The following is a 20,158-nucleotide window of genomic DNA, read 5'->3' on the forward strand; positions in this document are numbered from 1 at the left end:
TACCTTACTGTAATGTTCAACGAGTACATATCTCCTAGCCCTGGATTGATCTGTCCCACATTGACAATACGATTTACGAGAATGACGATGCCAAGGCCGACTACAATCTTCCATTTTTTTTCTTTTCTCTCTTTCTTCCTCACTCGTTCCTTCTTCCTCATATTTTTTATTTTTTATTTGTTTCTCCTTTTTTTCTTTTCCCTTTCTTATTTTCATTTTATTGGTAATTATTAATCCACCCACAATATGGCTGACTCGAGTTAAGTACGTTTTTATATTGATATAAATATACCTATAAGCAAACCGCAAACCGCAACGTGTGTATTCTACAAAAAACACACATATATATATTACAATATAGCTTTTAATGACTTTGACATTTTCCTCATTTGCTTTTTATCCTGAGACAAAAGGAATTTTACCCGTTCGTGAAACCTTCTCGTAGGATATCGACGAGATCTTCGGGGGTTGAGGAGAGAAAAAGAGGAAGAAAAAGAAAACAAAAAAACCAAAAAAAAGACAAAAAAGAAAAAAAGATGAAAAAAACGAAACACCTCTTATGCATGTTTGCTGAGATCACGCATGTGTCTCAAGGTTGTCTAACGTATCGTCGCTCGTAAAAAAAAACATTATTATGCAGTTCGCCAACGAATATCCAGTTAGAATAATATGATACTAATACACTTTTTGTGTCTTTCAATAATGAAGGTGTGGCTCAGCGATATATCGCAGGCGTGTCCTAGTATTTTTCCAGCCCTTCTCCTTACTAATCCATCGTTATACTTACGAATAGCGAGCGACTTATGCTAATAGACTTCAAATGACAACCCCTTTTTCGTTCGAATATGGTACATATGTATGGATGCCGGTCGCGTACATGCCATTAACACCCACACGTAATAATCATTTCTCGATATTTTCAATCGAACTGTCTCGTAAAATTTGTTCGACATTATTTATTATATATATATATGTATAAAAAAAACATCTAATTCAATTTACACGTAATTGCATATTTATACGTATTCTATTTCCATTTGTCTCCGTTACGAATGTCGATTGGGTACGCAATTAATCGATTATCGATAATCGAAACAAACCATATATTCTCTTGCAAATACAAAATTGCAAGCCAAAAGATACTGCATTACCAATGTTTCGGAAAGCAAAAAAAAAGTTATCGATGAGGTAAGATTTTTATTTATCTACAATCAATCTCTGCAATTGCATTGGTCGGTAAAGTAGATGCGATGATAATTACCGATCGATTCGTTACCCATCGATATATTTATCACTCGCGCAATTATTCATTACGTAATAAAATTTGAATCGAATATTTTATTATACTCTTTTTTATTACTTTTATAAAAAGTGAAATAATAATAATCGTGAAAAATGAAATATATTTTTGATAATCGGATAAATAATTGAAATCGGAAAGAAATATTGGCCAATGGGAAGACTAGTTTCTGGGGATGCGCAAATAGTGTGTTTGGTAGAAACGGCGCACAGCGTACAGAGCAGCCAGCCGTTGCCATGACAACGAGCGATCATCTCCCCCACCAGTTAGTGGCTAACCGCCCTCTGCGTTAGTTGTTCGCGTAGAGTTGGATGGGTCGTTTCACGGTTCCTTGATGCGATATATTCGCGCGCTCGTGTGCCTCTCCTTTTTTTTGTCTCCTTAATCCATTCGTAACACTTTATTTGTGTTATTCCTTTTTCTTTATTTCCCTGTCTCTTACTTATAAACAACATTTGCCTAAAATTTGTTTAACCCTCGTTTATATCTGTCGCGCGTCGTGGTGACTAAACGTCATCGAGATATAAGAAGAAGAAGAGGAATAAAAGGTGTTTCCAGAAGGTGGAGGAGGAGTGGTGAAGTAGGTGGAGAAAGAAAAGGAAGAGAGGAGGGGGAGGAGGAACGATAGCAGCACAGGAGCACCGCAGGCTTTACCGTGCCTTTCCAAATTTCGCTGCGGTAAAATACCTCCCTCCTGGATTCTTCATCGTGCCTAATAATGAGGGACATGGCGGGCAAGATCGCCGAGTTGAAGTTCGAAGCACCCCTTGCGCGCTTCGAGGAGGAGGAAACTGCCAGTTTAAAGAATATGAATCTTTTGACAGGTATGTATATATGTATGCATGTAATTTCAATATATATATATATATATATATATATATATATATATATATATATATATATATATATATATATAATCAAAATAAAATCAATTCTTTGACTCGAGGTAATTATTAACAAGGGGAAAAAGAAATATTAAACGTTACCACCACCATCTTTTTGACTCGATCTTTTAACCCCTCAAAAACTTGTCGTCGGTTGATGCGTTCTCTCGCGTCATTGGGGGAACATCGGAGAATCTCGTGTAGACTCGTTGGACACACGACTCTCCAAGAGAGACGAACCCGGTCGCTTTCATGCACGTTCTCGTTCGATTCGTCGTCGTTCTAAAAACGAACGAACGTACGAACGAATACGTGAACGTAAAAGAAGAATCTTCAACATTGTAGAACAAACTAGAGCGTAGAAATTATAAATCGCATCGACTACAGTTCTCTCTCTTATGTTAGTCAAACTTTCCAACACAAGACGTTATACTTTGATTATGCAGATTTTTAATATTTTTAAACGTCTAGGAAATATTTGCGTATCATTTCAGAAATTTTGAAACATTCAAGGTTTTTCTCCTTTTTCTACTTCTTCTTCTTCTTCTTCTACTACTTTGCCTTTAATTTTTTTTTATTAATAAAATAAGATTTTCTTTTTTTCTTTTTTCTTTTTTTAACGATACTCTGAATACATATAAACTCTAAGAGACGTATCGGAAATTTAATATAATGGGGACAACTAGGATGCTGTTACCTCTCTGTTTTTCCCCTCTCTTTCTCTCCTCTCTCTCTCTCTCTCTCTCTCTCTCTCTCTCTCTCTCTCTCTCGTTATCGCGTTGACGAACATCCATTATCGTAATTGTTCGAATCTATTAAATGGAATGGGGCGAAACGAAAGATATAAGAAAATTGATCGATTAAACGAGCGAGCACACGTTACGCGTTGACAACCAATCACGAAGCGAGAATACCCGAGCACAAGGGGTTCCTTATTCCTTCCTTCCTTTCTTCTTTCCTTTCTTCCTTTAAATTTTGTCAATGAGTATGCAAGTACTCAAAATACATGCGCACTTGCTTAGACATTGAGTTTCTGAATTAGATAGGAATTCGAATAACGGATATTTAAATTTGTCGTAAGGGGATGTAAATAAAATAAAATAAAAAAGATAAAAAGTTATGAAGATGATGGTAATCGACCGTTCCAAGGACGAACCTTCCTATTACGACATATTTGTTTTCACGATTATATCGTCTGCTCGGGAGTACTACGCGAGTCATCGACGTAATTCGATGCGTACGAAAAAGAAGAATATAAAAACCAGAGATATAGAGGTTTCTCTTGATTTACGAATAATATCGCTTTACGTGTCTTATAATAGTAATAATAATCATCATCATTATATTAATGTAAATAATAATAATAATAATAATAATAATAATAATAACGATAATTTTTTCGTTTTCTCGAGACACTGATTTTGAAATCAAAAATTCTGACGTAAGTAACTTACCTTCGTTAGATCGAATTCTGATTGGACGATGTATAACATTTATATTACTTATGAACCAATCAAAATCCACTATATAGAATGTTAACAGAATTTCGATTTATCTGACAAATCGTATTGCCTTGAAAAACGTACTATATAGGTGTACTATTTTTGAAATACTACTACTAATAATAATAATAAAAATCATAAAAAAAAGAAGAATGAAAAGAAAGAAGAAAGAGATGAAAGAAGAGGAAATAGGAGGGGAAAATATGTAGGTGTTCTATTTTCGAAATAATAAGAATAAGAGAAAGAGATAACAGACAGAGTGAGAAAAAAAATATGTTAAATGTACTCTAGTTTCAAAATAAAATAATACGAATAAGAGAAGAGGGAAGGTGAGGGTGGGGGGATGTGAAATAAAAGAAAAATAGATAAAGATAATGAGATAAAGAGAAAGACAAAGGCGTGAAGATGTAAAAGGTTTTGTCTGGCTATGTCGGCATCGTACGAGACGATGTGTGTGCGACCTTCGTGAGACGGGACAATGCGTACTTAGCCGCGTGTACATGGCTATAATCGGAGTCCAATATCCACCGGTTTTGCTCGTCACTAGTTTTCACTCTTTCTCTGTTTATCTTTCATTACTACGAGTTTACAAAACCATAAGCACCACACATAGTTGTTTCCTCCTCCCTATTCAAAACTAAATTTTATTACTTTTTTTTAACTAAATTTAATTATTAGGTTAAATCAAAAGTTCGTGTGCGTTTTTTTTTTATTAACATTTCCAAAGTACAATAAATACACGAACTTTTGGTTCACCATAATAGTAGATATACTTCAAGTAATAATTCAACAATTCAATTCCCCATCTTACTTATTTCTGTTTATTTATCTTTTTGTTACGATTGAACGTTAACAATAGAAATCTTGATTATAAAAATAGCAAACTAAAGTAATCTTATGAAAGTTTTCTTATATTATTTATCTCAAGGAGAAAAAAAACTATATCAGGAATTTCTAATATTAAATCCTTCAATTATAAATGGTGTTATTGTTAAAATTAAAAAATAAAATATCTACAATCGTGAGCCGTAATAGTAGTCCGTTTTATTAGTTGGAAACGAGATAGGTTTCTCCATGTTTCTTTCCCTTTTATTCTTATTAGCTGCATGTCGTGTATGTATGTGTGTGCATCTCTTTCTCTCTCTTTTTTATCTTTTTTTTTTCATTGGTGTATATATTCATGTTTATTTTTATAAACTACCTGTGTATGAAAAAAGAAGATAGAGATGGTGTCGATAAATTTTCAAAAGTGACGACCAGTCGACTCCTAATCAATAACAAACACACGACCAGCATTTAAAATACATGTTATTTGCGTGCCACCATATATATATATATATATCCTTTTGATTAATCGATCGTATGTTAAAAAAAAAGGGTCACGTTCGATTAGTATACATATGCGGAATATCGATCAGTGTTGAATTATATGTAAGTTAATAAATATATCCTATGTGTATATACATGTAATTATCTATTAATTCCCATAATTACCTTGACATGAAATATATTTGCTAATATCCAATATTTATCAAACGATTAAATCAATTGTTTATTTTCGATTTATTAATCTACCCTTCTCGTGATTTTTCATCTAACAACAAAATTTATATGTATACAATCAATATATATATATATATATGTAAGTAATTATTATAGTAATTATTGTAACGCTTGAAATATATCGAAAGTTGTTGGACGATTGATATACGATTTAAATCGATTATTATTCTTTATATTCAATTTATCAATCTCATAGTTTTTGATATGTTTTATTCAATAAAAAAGACAAAATTAGCAAATAATTTGTAGGATGATTTTTATCAAATCTTATGGTTATATTAATTTTGTGTTTTTTCGTTTGTTTTATTTGCAGAACAACTTTTAGATGCCAGTTTAGAAACGAATTTTGGTGAAAATTGTAATGCGAACGAAGTACCAACCAATCACGACAACAGTACGGATATTTTACAGGAAGGTACTTTCAGCCCTTTCAGCGGTAGCCTCGAAGACCTGGTTAACACGTTTGACGAGAAAATAACTTCGTGCTTTCGCGATTATGGCACCGACGTTGAATCATTGGCACCTGTGCAAGTTAGAACGCAAGAGGAGATCATGAACGAGTGCCAGTAAGTTTATTCTTCTTTTTATCAATATATTTTATCATTCCGCATCAAATTTTTTCCCCCCTTTTCTTCTACAATATTAATATATTCTATATTACATTACATATAATTCTACAATATAATAATTTCTCATATAAATATTAATTGCACATTCATATTTGTATCAATATTTGTATTTGTTTCGTTAATAATTATGAAAATAACTTAAGTATAAAATTTCTGGAGAAAAGAAATTACAAAGCATGTAGATTTATTCAAACTCGTTCGAATTTAAATTTGCCGCGGTTTCACGTTCACGCTCGTTTCAAAGATCATAGTAGAAATATTTTCTAACCTCGAAAGTATTACGTTGCCTTAAATTCACAAGCTTTCTCTTTGAATAAATAAATTATTGATTTGTAACGTAAATAGATCCTGTTTTCTTTTTCCTTTTTCTTTAAAAAAAAAAAAAAAAAAAAAAAGAAAAACGCACGAAAAATATTCATTCCCTTTTCCCATTTTTTATTTTAACTCTGCAAGGACTATTTTTTTCTATTTTTTATTTTATTTTAATAATAATGAAGATCTTGATCCGTTTTTTCTTTTTTTCTTTCTTTTTCTTTTAATTTAATTTATAATAAATAAATAAAAAAAAATACAGTCGATATTAAAAAAAAAAAAAAGAAACTTTCACAAATAATCCAAAAATAAAAATAAATAAAATCAATGGTTCAAAAAATTAATGTTTACCCTCTGAAGAGTTTGCACAACATGGGGGAGTTTTACCTTTAATTTTAACTTCTTAAATTTAGGGATACCAAAGTCCTTTGTTGTTAAAACACGTGAACCGAGGTGAGGAGGATGATCGAGTTTTTAAAGAGCTTTTTAAAGAATAGACAGGTGTCCTTTAGTAGGAACAAACGAACGTGCGGAGCGTGGTGTACCGCAGGTGAAGCTCAACGAAGCATGAAATTGTATCTTCTTCGGTGTGCGAGAACGCACCACGAGCCACCCGTTAAATTTTCTCTCCCTTCAACTCTCTTCAATTCCCTTCAACTACCTTCAACTACCTGCGAACTCCCTTCAACCTCCCTTCGGATCCTCTAGCATACACTTTTTACGCTGGTAGTCTCCATTTCTTTCGAGTCCACTCTCGTCTTTCGTCTCGGTTAATAAACACATAAGATAAATCTTTTCAAATTGTAAACACAAAAATTATCCTCATTTACAAAAATAAGTAAATAAATAATATTCTACAAAATCAACGGGTATAAACGTTGATCGACTTAACGTGAACGCATTTAATATTTTTTACAAAAATGAAATGTATAATATATTATAAATTAAAAAAAAAGAAAGGAAAGTAATCTTTTTCCAAAAAATGATAGGAAAATGAAACTTGATAGGATATTTTTTAAATTTCTTTCAAATGAAATATATTGAGTCTACCGGAAAATGTCGTCCGTTCAGAAAAACACTGGTTCAATTTTTTGCCTCTAGGAATAAGGCATTTTTTTAAATGGGATATAAAAATTGCCATTACGTTGGCAAGAAGGCAAAAATAATCATGGAAATTATATTATTCAATAAAGTTTATTCAAGGCATGAACAATTTATTATTTTATTTTATTATAATAATTATAATAATTAACTATATTTAATATATAAAACAAAAGGAGTGGAATTACGTCGAATGGAGAAAACAAAAACCAAAAAAAGAAAGAAAAGTAATGTTTCCAAAAAAACATTCACATGATAGGGTTTTCCAAAAATAAGAAAAATCTAGTCTAAAAAATTTGATCTTAAACAATGATTGTTTATAAACAAATCGAAAGATCGGAATTTGAAATGGAGGGTAAGGGGGTGATACTACTAATAAACATATAAAAGTTGAGAAATCAGGAGAAGTAAAAAAAAAGGGTGTGCAAAGGATCGGCTAGACACGTGCTACCAAGCGGCACGTGTCTCTTCTTTCTCTATTACGCATATACTGAAAGAGAAAGAGAAAGAGAAAGAGACGGATAGACACACGTATTATAAACACATTCGTTTCCGCAAGGATAAACGCGTTGAAGCATATCCGGTGTGTGGTAGTTGGACGTTGTCGCTAATCCTTCCATTCGTCGGCAATTCATTGAGAAAGAGCTTCCGTGAGAGTTCGTAGAATACAATTTTGTCATGATTTTTTCTCAATCCTCCACCATATGTGTATATGTTATAATATAATTTTAAACTGTTGAATGAAGTCTAATTATTATTCACTTAAACTTATTTTAATAAAAGTTGAAACAAAAACTTAATTTATCGTAATGCCATTGGATGTACAATATTTTCGGTTGATCCTTCAGGAGTATACACAAACCAATTCGATGGTTTTCCAACCCTGGAACACGCAACATATAATTGGCCGTGAGAAAAGCACGGATTTTCTAAATCTTGACAACAGTGTCAATTGAGTAACTTCTTCAAACACTAATTAGATCTTAATGTAACATTTCAATTAGCACACGATTTTTTGTAACACAATAATAACACGAAAAAAACAATAAGAGAAATATATCGAGTATATCGAAAAGTATAATATCAACAAAAAATATCGACTAACTTCAACCTATAAACTTTAAAAATCGATCCAGCCGTCTAGGAGGAGTTCATGACATATAAAGAATTTAATTTTTTACGCACGTGTAAATTTAATAGAAAATTATATAAAATACTCACTTCAATTCCGCACTAAATTTGCAAAATGTATAGTTTTTTATGCACACTTCAAAACTCTTCAAACACTAATTAGATCTTAATGTAATATTTTAATTAGCACACGACAAACTGGAATCGAATAACTTCGATTATCGACTCGATTATTCTCTATAACTCGAATATCGACTAACTTCAACCTAGAAACTTTTTGCATAACAAGTTATAAATAAAAAATTAATTAAATAAACAACTTAAATTGAACCGAATTGTAACGCTAAACCATTATCGAGTCCACCTGAAGACACACACAAAATTTCATTAAAATCGGTCCAGCCGTTTAGGAGGAGTTCAATTATAAAAACGTGCACAGAAGAAATATATATGTAAAGATGTGTATTTGTTACGCTTTTTAATCGAGTTTAACGTATGAAAAAAATCTGACATGAGTTGACATAGTACTCGAAAGAGAGAGAGAGAGAGAGAGAGAGAGAGAGAGAGAGAGAGAGAGTTCTCTCTGTTCTCTTCTTTCTTCTCAGAGACACCAGAGACTTTCTCGAGAGCTACTCCTACTTCCTCCTTCTGTATGTATATATATATTTATATATATTTCTTTGTAGACATGTTTTTATCCCTTCTATATCTTTTATAATGCTTATTATTATCTCTGATAGCATATCTTTTCTTTATCTTTATATATTTCAATATATAATTATATATTAATGTGTATGCTCATATTTGCATAATAACTTTTACCACAGCTGTTATATAAAGAGACATATTTAAAAAAAAAAAAATGTGATCAAAATATTATATTATTACATATTATTATCTTATCTAAACGTTGTTGAAACATCTATTTATAATATATATTTACCATATCATCATCTGTAATATTTTTTTTTATCATATTGCCTTGAAGTAACAGCTATGAAAATGATTAAGTCAAAATTATCTTTTCTTTTTCTTCTTCTTTTTCTTTTTTCTCTTTTTGTTTTTTGTTTCTTTTGTATTTATTTTTGTTTCAATGTCAAACATCTAAATTTTATTTCTTTTTTCTGTTAACAAATGGACTTATACATACCTTTTTCATAATAAGTGGTCCTTATATTTTTATCTTTCTAGAATGTACCATTATTATCATTATTACGTATTCTATTCTATAAAATATACATGTAGCTTTTTTATATTATTTTTATTTTAAAAAATGGACTTACACTTTTTTCATAATAAGCTGTTCATATGTTTTTCTCTCTCTAGTACGATGTACCATTATTATTATTATCGTATATTCTATTAAATAAAATACATAGATCTTCTTCATATATTTTTTTAGTGGACTTACACACCTTTTCCATAATAAAATAAAGTCTATATGTTCTTATATCGCTAATATGATGTACCATTAATATCATTATCACATATTCTATTCCATAAAATACATATATCTTATATTTTTTTTTAATACGTTTACTTATTTCATTAAACGTATAATATGTTATTTGACATTTGTCGTTATACGTCGTCATGTAACAGCTGAGAAAGCTATTAAAGCCATATTCCTTTACCACCACTACCACCATTCTTTCTTCCTTTTACTCTTACTCTTGCATTTCTTCCTTTTTGGACCACACTTGACTCTCAAGTTTCCCCAGTTCCAATACATCTCTCTCTCTTTTTCTCTCTCTTTCTTTTTCTTTCTCACTCTTACTCTTTAAGTATCCAAAAGGAAAGGATCGCGAAGGTTCTCGACGAAATGTCGACGAAAAGGAGTTTGCTGACTATATATCACATCATATGCAAATGGCGGACCGACCTCATTTCGGTCGCAGGGTCGCAAGGTCGTTGACCTCTTCCTCTTCTTCTTCTTCTACTTCCATTTCTCTCTTCTATTTTATCCTATTTTTTTCTATTCTATTCTATTTTATTCTGTTCTATTTTATTTTATTCTGTTCTCTTTCTATCTATCATAATGTCTCTTGAACTCGTTATTCTATTATAACCGATTATAAAATTTAGCGAAATTGAAAAATATTCATGATATTCGCTACAGAATATCGATCATCGTTATAAATATGAAATTTAAAATTTGTATTTATCTTTCCTTTATTTTTTTTCTTGTCTCTTTTCAGTATACATTAATTTAGAAACGATTTAATATTCATCTTATGATATTTAATACAAAATATATCAATTATGGTAAAAAAAATGAAAATTTATTTCTCTTTTTTTGTCTTTTGCATTAATAAATTAATAAATGTTAATAATATTTGTCAACATTGAAAATGTTATTACATTCGATACGAAGATTTATCGATCATGATAAAAAGAATGAAATTTTAATTTTAATCCGATCTCTTTCTTTCTCTTTCACATTAATCAATTTCATAGACAACACCAATTCGTTAAACTTTAAAATATGATTTTAATATTTTGTGTTTTTGTTTTCTTCTGTTTAATATTTGATAATTGATAAACAATAACAGATTCATCAGAAAAGTAGAAAATGTGATAATATTCGATGCGAAATTATCGATCATGGTAAAAATCATAAGAATTTGATTTCTATTTATCTCTCTCTCTCTCTTTCTCTCTCTTTCTCTCTCTTTCTCTCTCTTACCCTCCTTCATTCTTGTTCACATTAATCAATTTCATAAACAACACCGATTCATCAAATTTAATATTAATCAATTTCATAAACAAAACCAATTCAACAAACTTCAAAATATGATTTTAATCTTGCATTTTTTTCTTTTTCTTTTGTTTAATATTCGTTAATTGATAAACAATAGCAGATTATCCAAAAAGTAGAAAATGTGATGATATTCGGGGTACGAGATTATCGATCATGGTAAAAAGCATGAAAAATTGATTTCTATCTCTATATTTTTCTCTCTCCCTTCTTCGTTCACCCTCTTTCATCCTCTTTCAGCGTATGTTTTGTCCCCGTATCGAGCTACATGCTCTAGCAGCAACAACCCTCCCATGAAGGTGGTGGAGGAGAGGCAAAGAGCGACCCCAACAACCCGACAACGGTCAATATCGTTGCGCACGCGCTTACACCAAAACCATTTTTGCTCTTCGAGGAACCAGAAAAACCTCTCTCTCTCTCTCTCTCTCTCTCTCTCCCCCCCCCTCTTTATCTACCTTCCTTAAGAATTCTTATTCTTTATTTTTTATTATTACATCTCTATTTCTTTCCTTCTGATGATTATTATCGTATTTTCTTCTCTTCGATTTAATTACTTTCCTTTCCTATTCTTGTAGGTTATTTTTTTTTTAAATATCGAGCTTATTTATTTGAAATAAAACATTTTTATTTATTTATATATATAATATTATATATTTATATAATTTTATTTATATTACATATATTTTATATTATATAATTTTATTTATATTATATAATTTTATATGTATATATATTCAGAGACAAAAATCAGTACACATGAAAGTTTGATAATGAATATCTTTTGAACGCTTAATTTAATCGCCAAAACATAAGACTACATTTTTATAGAGCAGTTAATTTCCTACAAAAATTTGTATCGCGCATTTTTTAATAGTCATTTATTGTAGAGTTATAAAATTCATAAACAAAAATGAAATTTGTCTAAAAATCATCAAATTTAAATCTTCAATATCATTCAAATGGTGAGGTTTACGGAAAAAGTATAAGATACCTTTTTTGTAAAGCATTAAATTTCTTACAAAATTCGTCTAGAATATTTTTCTGTACAATCAATAAATAATGAGGTATGAATTTTAATCTATTGGACTGAAAAAAAAATTAAAAACTGCGATGCGGAGGATCTTTCTATAAAAATTAAGAGCTCATATTTGGTGAGAATTGTTTTAAAGTTTCTAGCAACCCATTTTTTCGTGGCACTTGTAAAAAAAAAATAACTGATTTTTTTGACCTACCCTAATATATATATGTACAAATATGTATTTTACATATATGCAATGTAATATAAAAAAAATTACAAATGTAAATACTATACAATATAAAATAGAAAAATATTTATACAAAATATAAAATACAAAATACAATGTAATATAGAAAATACATAATCAAAAGTATTGATGATATTATAATGAAATTTTTCCCAATCTATAATAAAACGTAAAATGGAATTCTTTTTCTTTTTTTTTTTTAATCGAATTCTTTCGCAAATTATATTTATGGAGTCAAAAGTTCAAGTATATCGAAATAATCTTGTTTTTTCTTTTTTATGGAAATTATATAGAAACAGTATAATAATAAACCCTTTCTATGGAAATTTAATTTTGAAATTTTTCATTTATATTTCTTTTAAAACGAAATTATACATGGAATTATTCGTATATATTTAACTTTCTATTTTATCCTCTTTTTTCTAACCTTCTTATATTATTACTATTATCATTATTATTTTTATAAATATATATATAAATTCATACGAATGCATTAAAATTATTTGTTATTATATTCGTTTTTCTTTTTTACAATTCTTTTTTAAAAAGAAAGAAATAAAGAATAATTTGATCTACTTATTTATCTCTTTGTCTTCCTTTCTTTCTTTCTTTCTTGTTGAAGTAAAAAGGCACACATGAGTAGGTCGAATTGACCTCGATTAGTCAAAGGGTTAAACGAATACGACATTATTGAGCGAAGCAGCTTCTGTTTCTTTGTTTTCTCTTTCATTCTCTTTCTCTCTTTCTCTCTTTATTTCTGGTTCTCTTTTTATTTCTCTTTTTCTTTTTCTATATCCATCTCTATCTCTGTAAAAAATATTCATCATAACTTCCGCTGTTACCAACTAACATCTAGATCTATCCCAAGCCGTTTAGAAAAACCAATTTGAAATGCGAGATTTATCTTTAGAGTATTTGCAATTTCCTCTTACATGCAACATGGGAAAATCTCATACGATGTTTCCGTTCTTCCTTTGAAATCGAGATTTCCTTCCTTTAACTTTCTTTATATATATATATGTACGAAAATAAATTCCTACATTTATTATTTATTGTAATAATTGATTAATTATTATATTTGAATTTTGTCTGTATAAATTTATCATCATCATCATTTATCTTTAATCGTTCTTATTGTTAATACAATTTTAATTATGCATTTGATTAATAATATTAAATGTTTAATTTTCAATTACCTTTATAATAATAACATTTTGATAATTAATTAACCTTTCATTATTTATTATTATTTATTTTTGTTTTTACTTGTTCTATTTCTCTTTCGTTTTTGTTTAATTTTTTTCTTTTGCTTGGGAATTTTAATAGATACCTCTATAAAAGTTGTGTACCTTTTGGGCTACGTGATATTATTATTGGAAATGACGAGACGTGTTTAATTACGAATGCTCGTAGAAATTCATACTAATAGTGAGTTATTCGTGATATATAGTGATATCGCGAAAAGGAGGATATGAGTCAGCTAATGTGATGATGATGGTACGCGTAATTGGAGTAGAAGACATATCTTTTATCGCAAAGTGTATCTCTCACGACAACTTATGATAATGATAATGATGATTATAATGATAATAATATTTATCTTTTCTATAGGATGTGGTGGACTATCACTGGTACTTTTGGTAACATCTTACCCATTGACTGGAGCAAATCTTATGCTAGAAAAATGCACATGCCAGCTTTGAATCTTAACGAGGCACCAATTTCATTGGAAAGGTAAAAAGACAAATTAATAAATAGAAAAGAAAAAAAGACAAAGAAAGGTACAAGATATCTATATATGATTTATTGATTCATTTACCTTACTAATTTGTGTTTTTTTTTTTTTTTTTTAAATCTTCAGACCCGAATTAGAAGATTTAAGTAGCGAAGACGAGGCTGTAGCAACGGATTTGGATATGCATGCTTTGATTTTATCTAGCAGTACCGATACTCATAGCCCAGAGGAACCCTTGAAGACAGCCGAAGAAGTGCTTCGTGAAATAGATGACATAATGCAGGTATATATATATATATACACTAAAAGATTACCTTGAAAAATCCATTAACGTTATTTTGTCCAATTAGCTAGATATATAACTATTTAACGATTTTTACTTATTATTTAATATTTTAGGAAAGTCCGTCTATGGAAAGAACACCAGATTCAGATGGATCCTTACTTGACAGTGACGAGGCTTTGGAAAGGAGTAGAGAAGTTCTCGGCTCGCCTTTGCACGAAAAAAGTATGCTATTTATTTTTAAATAAATAAATAGTATGCTATATATATAAAGAAAAAAAGACAACAATCAAGTATATATGGAACATATGACTTGACTATATTATCTTTGAATTATTTTTTTTATACAATATATTATTATAAAATATTACAAATGTAAAATATTTCAGAATTGAAACAATTCACCTCGAATCAACTAACCGAGTTATTAGGAGAAATGGAATCTCTCGTAGCAGCATTGAGCGAAACTCTGATAGCTGAACTTGCACTTCGGGATGAATTGGAATACGAAAAGGAATTGAAAAATCAATTCATTTCTCTTTTATTAGCAGTACAAAATCGACGTAGGCAACATCACGTTACAAAGAAGAAAAACCAAATGCAGAATGGTACTAGTCCGTTACCGCAACATAGGTCCTTGCAAGAATCCAAATATTTAACCACAGTCATTCCATATAACACGGACAGCGGACCACCGGATAATCAGGCTTTGCAAGTCCTTATTAAAAGTAATTTTACATACTTTTGTTTTATCTATTTATAAAATATTATTTAACTTTTTCGTATATGGGTCGTATACGTGTAAAAACCCCACTGACTCAAATAGGAGTTGTACAATACATATCTACAAACGAATTTTTCATGAAACGATACTTCCTCTACAACATACCCTAACGAAAGGGTTAAGTGATATTAAAAATCAGTTATTTTTTTTTTTTTTTTAGAAAAAATTTTTAGGCTTGCAGTTTTACAATTTGCACTACTTTGTATATACAAGAGATATCTACTTATCTTTATGTATATATATAGACTGAATATCTATTTATCTTTACATATATATACTTATCTTTCTATATATTTATATATATGTATAGAATGACCTAATATAAAAGTTATTACAAACTATTTTTATCGAAATATATGAATATAAGCATATATTAATTATAAATAAAGATAAAAAATGTATAATTATGAATCTATTTTTCTATTTATATTTCTATTAAATAATATGTTAAAGATTATTAATTCTAATAAAATATTTTATTTGCAGTATTGAAAGCGATTAGCGAAGATAGTCCAACTGTACCAACTTTGCTAACGGATTATATTCTCAAAGGTGAATAACTGGGAAGAAAATTATTATCTCTCTTTCTAAGAAATAGATAACGATTACTTGTAAGAAAAATTTAACATAAATTTTATCTCTTTTTTTAGTTCTTTGTCCTACTTAGTGAGTGTACAGTCAATTTCCTTCGAAGATACTCAAAAATCCAAAACAATGATTGCGCTCTCTTCTTCTTGCCAATGCTCTGCATACCATCGTCGTGCCGCGTGCGTTGTTATATTTTGAAACAACCATTCTTGCTTCTGAGTTGTATTTTAAATATTACACTCAATGTGTATTGGCTGTAGGATTAGAAGTGGTAACCTGATATTCTCATCTAGTCTTAATTTATATACATATAATTATATATATAATATATATATTTATATGTATATTTATATTGATAAATATAATTAATCTGTATATTTAATCTGTATATTGTTTCTCATAAGATTTATCACACGTGTACATGTTTTATGGAACTACTGTGATTGCATATTTACACATAATTCAAAAAATATATATATATATATATATTGAAGTCAAGTGATTCATATCGATTAATAATAACACCAGTCACAAAATGAAATTATAGTAACTTGGGACTTGGTTGTCTAGACTGGGACTGAAACTTAGGATCTTTCATTTTTTCAAGAAAAAAAAATATATATATATGAATGACATCAGGAGATTTGTATTCGTTCAGTTTTTGTAATCTTTTGTATATATATAAGAAACGAGACGATATTATTAATATTCGAATCGAAATTTATGACAGTAATTGAAAATATTCAAACACACATGTGGAAAATAATTTAAAATTACTATAATAATACTCTGGTTGGACAAATGCAAGCAAAAAAAAAAAGAAAAAATGCTAACTTTGTAGGATTAGTTTCTACTCAAAATTGCACATACGTTTCTTAATCCTTTTAGTGTCGAATTAAAAATATAAGTACCTATGTGAAAAATATCGAAGCAATTTAACGAATTTGCTAAGGTTTATCGAAAATGATGTATCGTCGTTCGGCACTAAAAGGTTTAAGCTTAGTATGTAAATTGTTGTAACGTCGGTATGTTTTGAAATAATCATCCATCGATCGATTAGGTAATGTTACGGGCAGAAATAAAATTAAATAAAATACAGAAAAATAAATGAAAAAGAGAATTATGCAATATATACCGATAATAGAGCTATATTTATTTTTGTTCATTCTTTTCTTTAGTTTGCTCCCCACGCACTGAAAAAAAATAAAAAAATAAAAACATCGTTGATTCGTTCTTGCCATTATTAACGAATGAAGAAAAAAAAAGAAAACAAGATTTGTGGTAATATTACTTTGATGTTTCTTCCAAATTATGAATGAAATGTTTCATCAAAGGAAGAGTATTGTAATATCACTGTATTTAGAAATAATTTATGCATTAATATTGTTAAGTGCAAATAAATAAAAAAAATCCTAATGAGATTTTGATGAATATACTTATTTTTTAACATTTTCTAATTATACAGGTTTTTACTCCAAAATTCAACTTTATGCAAATAAAATAAAAATTTTTTCTATCAAATTGTTTTATCTTTTTTCTTAAGTTTTAATCTAAAATTCAGTTAGTTATTTTTTTTTTAAATAATAACCATTATATTAATTTGGTTGCGTATGCATGTTATCAAGTATGTATCTATACACAATTTTCATAAGATAAGTAATTTTGAATTTCTTAATAATAAAAGAATGAACTTAATTTGCAAAAGGTTGAATTTGATGTATAAAATCTTTATTCCTATAATATTTTTAATCTCATACATATACATGTGTACTACATTTGAGTAGTACTTCTCTCATATCAAACACGTGGTATATATATAGGTATATATTCCTAACCCTCTTTGCTACAGCGGTGATGTAATAAAAATAATTTATCAACAATCGCGATATATAAATATTTTACACATTTAAAATACATAATTTGTTGTATATTATTTTAATTTTTATACTATCGTGATAATATAATAAAATTTTTATAAATAACTAAACTATGAGGAGTACTGATAGTAAATGTGCGACATAACCTTAAAATTTTAAAGTAACATTGTGAAGAAGGTAGCGTTGGATATTTTCTATATTACAATTATTTCCTACAAATATAGTTTAGGTTAGTGATATATCTTTTATCAAAATGTAAAGTATTTTAATGACATCGTATTTAACATGAGCTATTCATTTGATACAGATGATCTCGCTCGAAGCATTAGTAAAAATTGCTAGTTTTACTGGTTTTGCAGTAGCTGGAGCAGGATATGCATTTCGTTATAAAATACAGAATGAACTTCGCGAAGGTAAACTTTACAAGGATGCGATGGAACATTTGAACAATCATCAAAAGGCTCTAGATTTATTAGGAACTCCTATAAAAGAAAAAAGAATTAATATAAGCGATCCGGAAAAGAATGGATCTACTGACAATACAACTTGGCTTACAATTCCTATCGTGGGATCTAAAAACTTTGGAGAATTGCGTGTTGAAGCTCTTATAACCGAAGACTCGGAGAAAAAATTGAAAGCTGATATTTACAAAATAGAATTAAAGATTAGAGAAATGCCTGATAAAGTGTTTGTGATGAAAGACGATAGCTCAACTATTATTGATAAATTGTAGTTAAAGATTTGTAATATATTATGTGTATGAATTATGTATTCATATGAAATTAATAATTTATTTACATAAATTGAGACAAATATGTTTTTATTAAAGTATTAATTTATCATATTATTTAAATGTTTGCAATGGCATATCGGTAACACCTTTAGGAACTTTCAAACCACGTCTAGTATATCCTAAAGCAGCTTGTATAATATATATTGCAGCCTCTACAGTTAATTTAACATCTCGCTGATCACCGATATGAGGATTTACTTCTACTAAATCTATAGCATTTAATCTACGTGTTCTATGTACTTCTTCCATTATATGAATTGCCTCTCGAAGAGATAATCCACCTCGTACTATAAACAAAATATATATATACAGTATAATCTGTAAAATAAATTATTATAATTTTAAATTGTGTATACCTGCAGTTCCTGTACTTGGAGCTTCCAAGGGATCTAGAGAATCAATGTCAAAACTAACATGCAATGATTTTACTCCATTGGGATCAATTTTATCTAATGCCATAGAAATTGTATTATGAATCCCTGAAATAGCTAGTTTATGAGAAAAGTCAAAATTAAGGTGCATAATTTAGAAAATAAAAATTACCAAATCTTTCAACATCTTCCATCCCAAAAGCAGGAATACCAAATTTTTCAATAACTAATCTCTCGTAACGATCTACGGATCTTAATCCAATGTAAGCCACGTTTCTAATTGATAGCCTGTAAATATATATATATATATATCTTCTACATATTCTCTTACAGAATAGAACATAAATTAAATTTATTAAAGAAATAATATATAAAACCAACATTGGTTTCTGCCAATCCATTCCAGGTAAATGCGGCCAATAATCAGAAAGTTCAGTCGTTAATAATGCTACAGGCATTCCATGAACATTTCCGCTCTCGCTAGTTTTATTAGTATTTAAATCAGCATGAGCATCGATCCAAAGTACTGCAACATCTTCCATTACCTTACGTGGAAAGTGAATTTAATATCTATTGCATATTATTCATTCAAAATAAACTGTTTAATAGAATAGCATACTTGAACATGGCCATCTATAGTTCCAACGCTTACGCTGTGATCTCCTCCAAGCGTTAAAACGCATCGATCATCTTTTAATATTTTTTGAATTTGTTCAGATAAAAGTTTAGTACATGCTGCTACGTCTTTCAAATGTGTCATGTTATTTACATCGCCTGTACCTACCGTTTTATATACAATATCCCCATAATCTTTAACATCTAAACCTATTTGAAATATATAACTTCTTGATTAAATTAATAATTATAAATAATTATTTACAATGAAAATGAATTACCTAATACTTCTAATTCTTTTATAAGACCAGCATCTCTAATTACTTTAGGACCAAGTGCAACACCTTTCTTTTGCTACAACATTTTAAAAATAAAAAGACATGAAAAATTAAACATTTATAATTATTATTGATAAATTAAATTTACCTGTCCTTTTTCAAAAGGTACACCTATTAAACCAACTTTATTATATTTACGCGTACTAAACGTTCTTAGAATCGTCCGAAACATTTCGTTTGGATACTTTATCTATAATACATAATTGAATAAGTTTAGATGAAAATACTTTAAAATTGTAAAGGTTATTGCACTCTGACCCATAACTTTGATAATATGCATTACAACATATTTTTAATATGATAATCATGTCGACGATAACATAAGACTT

At 29.1% G+C, this 20,158-nt stretch overlaps 3 protein-coding genes across 5 annotated transcripts; 2 read left to right on the forward strand and 1 right to left on the reverse strand.

Annotated features, from left to right (window-relative positions):
• Positions 1-1,601: 1,601 nt before the first annotated feature.
• Positions 1,602-17,256, forward strand: Unc-76 (fasciculation and elongation protein Unc-76). Its single transcript, XM_015321348.2, has 8 exons — positions 1,602-2,124; positions 5,563-5,815; positions 14,057-14,179; positions 14,307-14,463; positions 14,580-14,688; positions 14,853-15,191; positions 15,734-15,799; positions 15,898-17,256. The coding sequence occupies exons 1-8, from the start codon at positions 2,019-2,021 to the stop codon at positions 15,912-15,914; spliced, it is 1,170 nt and encodes a 389-aa protein (XP_015176834.1). The 5' UTR covers positions 1,602-2,018; the 3' UTR covers positions 15,915-17,256.
• Positions 17,257-17,389: 133 nt separating this feature from the next.
• Positions 17,390-18,515, forward strand: LOC107066585 (uncharacterized). Of its 2 annotated transcripts, none has more exons than XM_015321346.2 (2): positions 17,390-17,941; positions 18,020-18,515. In XM_015321346.2, exon 2 carries the CDS (start codon positions 18,020-18,022, stop codon positions 18,443-18,445), a length of 426 nt encoding a protein of 141 aa, XP_015176832.1. In that variant the 5' UTR covers positions 17,390-17,941; the 3' UTR covers positions 18,446-18,515. The 2 variants fall into 2 exon arrangements, with proteins under 2 accessions (XP_015176832.1, XP_015176833.1); XM_015321347.2 differs by having other exon boundaries at positions 17,390-17,889.
• On the reverse strand, positions 18,516-20,130 carry arg (arginase). 2 transcript variants are annotated; one of them, XM_015321345.2, is made up of 7 exons: positions 19,918-20,130; positions 19,773-19,845; positions 19,496-19,701; positions 19,258-19,421; positions 19,049-19,164; positions 18,862-18,984; positions 18,516-18,792 (listed from the first exon to the last, which is right to left on the reverse strand). In XM_015321345.2, the coding sequence occupies exons 1-7, from the start codon at positions 19,999-20,001 to the stop codon at positions 18,557-18,559; spliced, it is 1,002 nt and encodes a 333-aa protein (XP_015176831.2). In that variant the 5' UTR covers positions 20,002-20,130; the 3' UTR covers positions 18,516-18,556. The 2 variants fall into 2 exon arrangements, with proteins under 2 accessions (XP_015176831.2, XP_089033895.1); XM_089177769.1 differs by having other exon boundaries at positions 19,049-19,421.
• Positions 20,131-20,158: the final 28 nt, after the last annotated feature.

Source organism: Polistes dominula, unplaced genomic scaffold (assembly GCF_049000335.1).
Source record: "Polistes dominula isolate Pdom_NZ unplaced genomic scaffold, Pdom_raw_medaka contig_24, whole genome shotgun sequence".
NCBI lineage: Eukaryota > Metazoa > Arthropoda > Insecta > Hymenoptera > Vespidae > Polistes > Polistes dominula.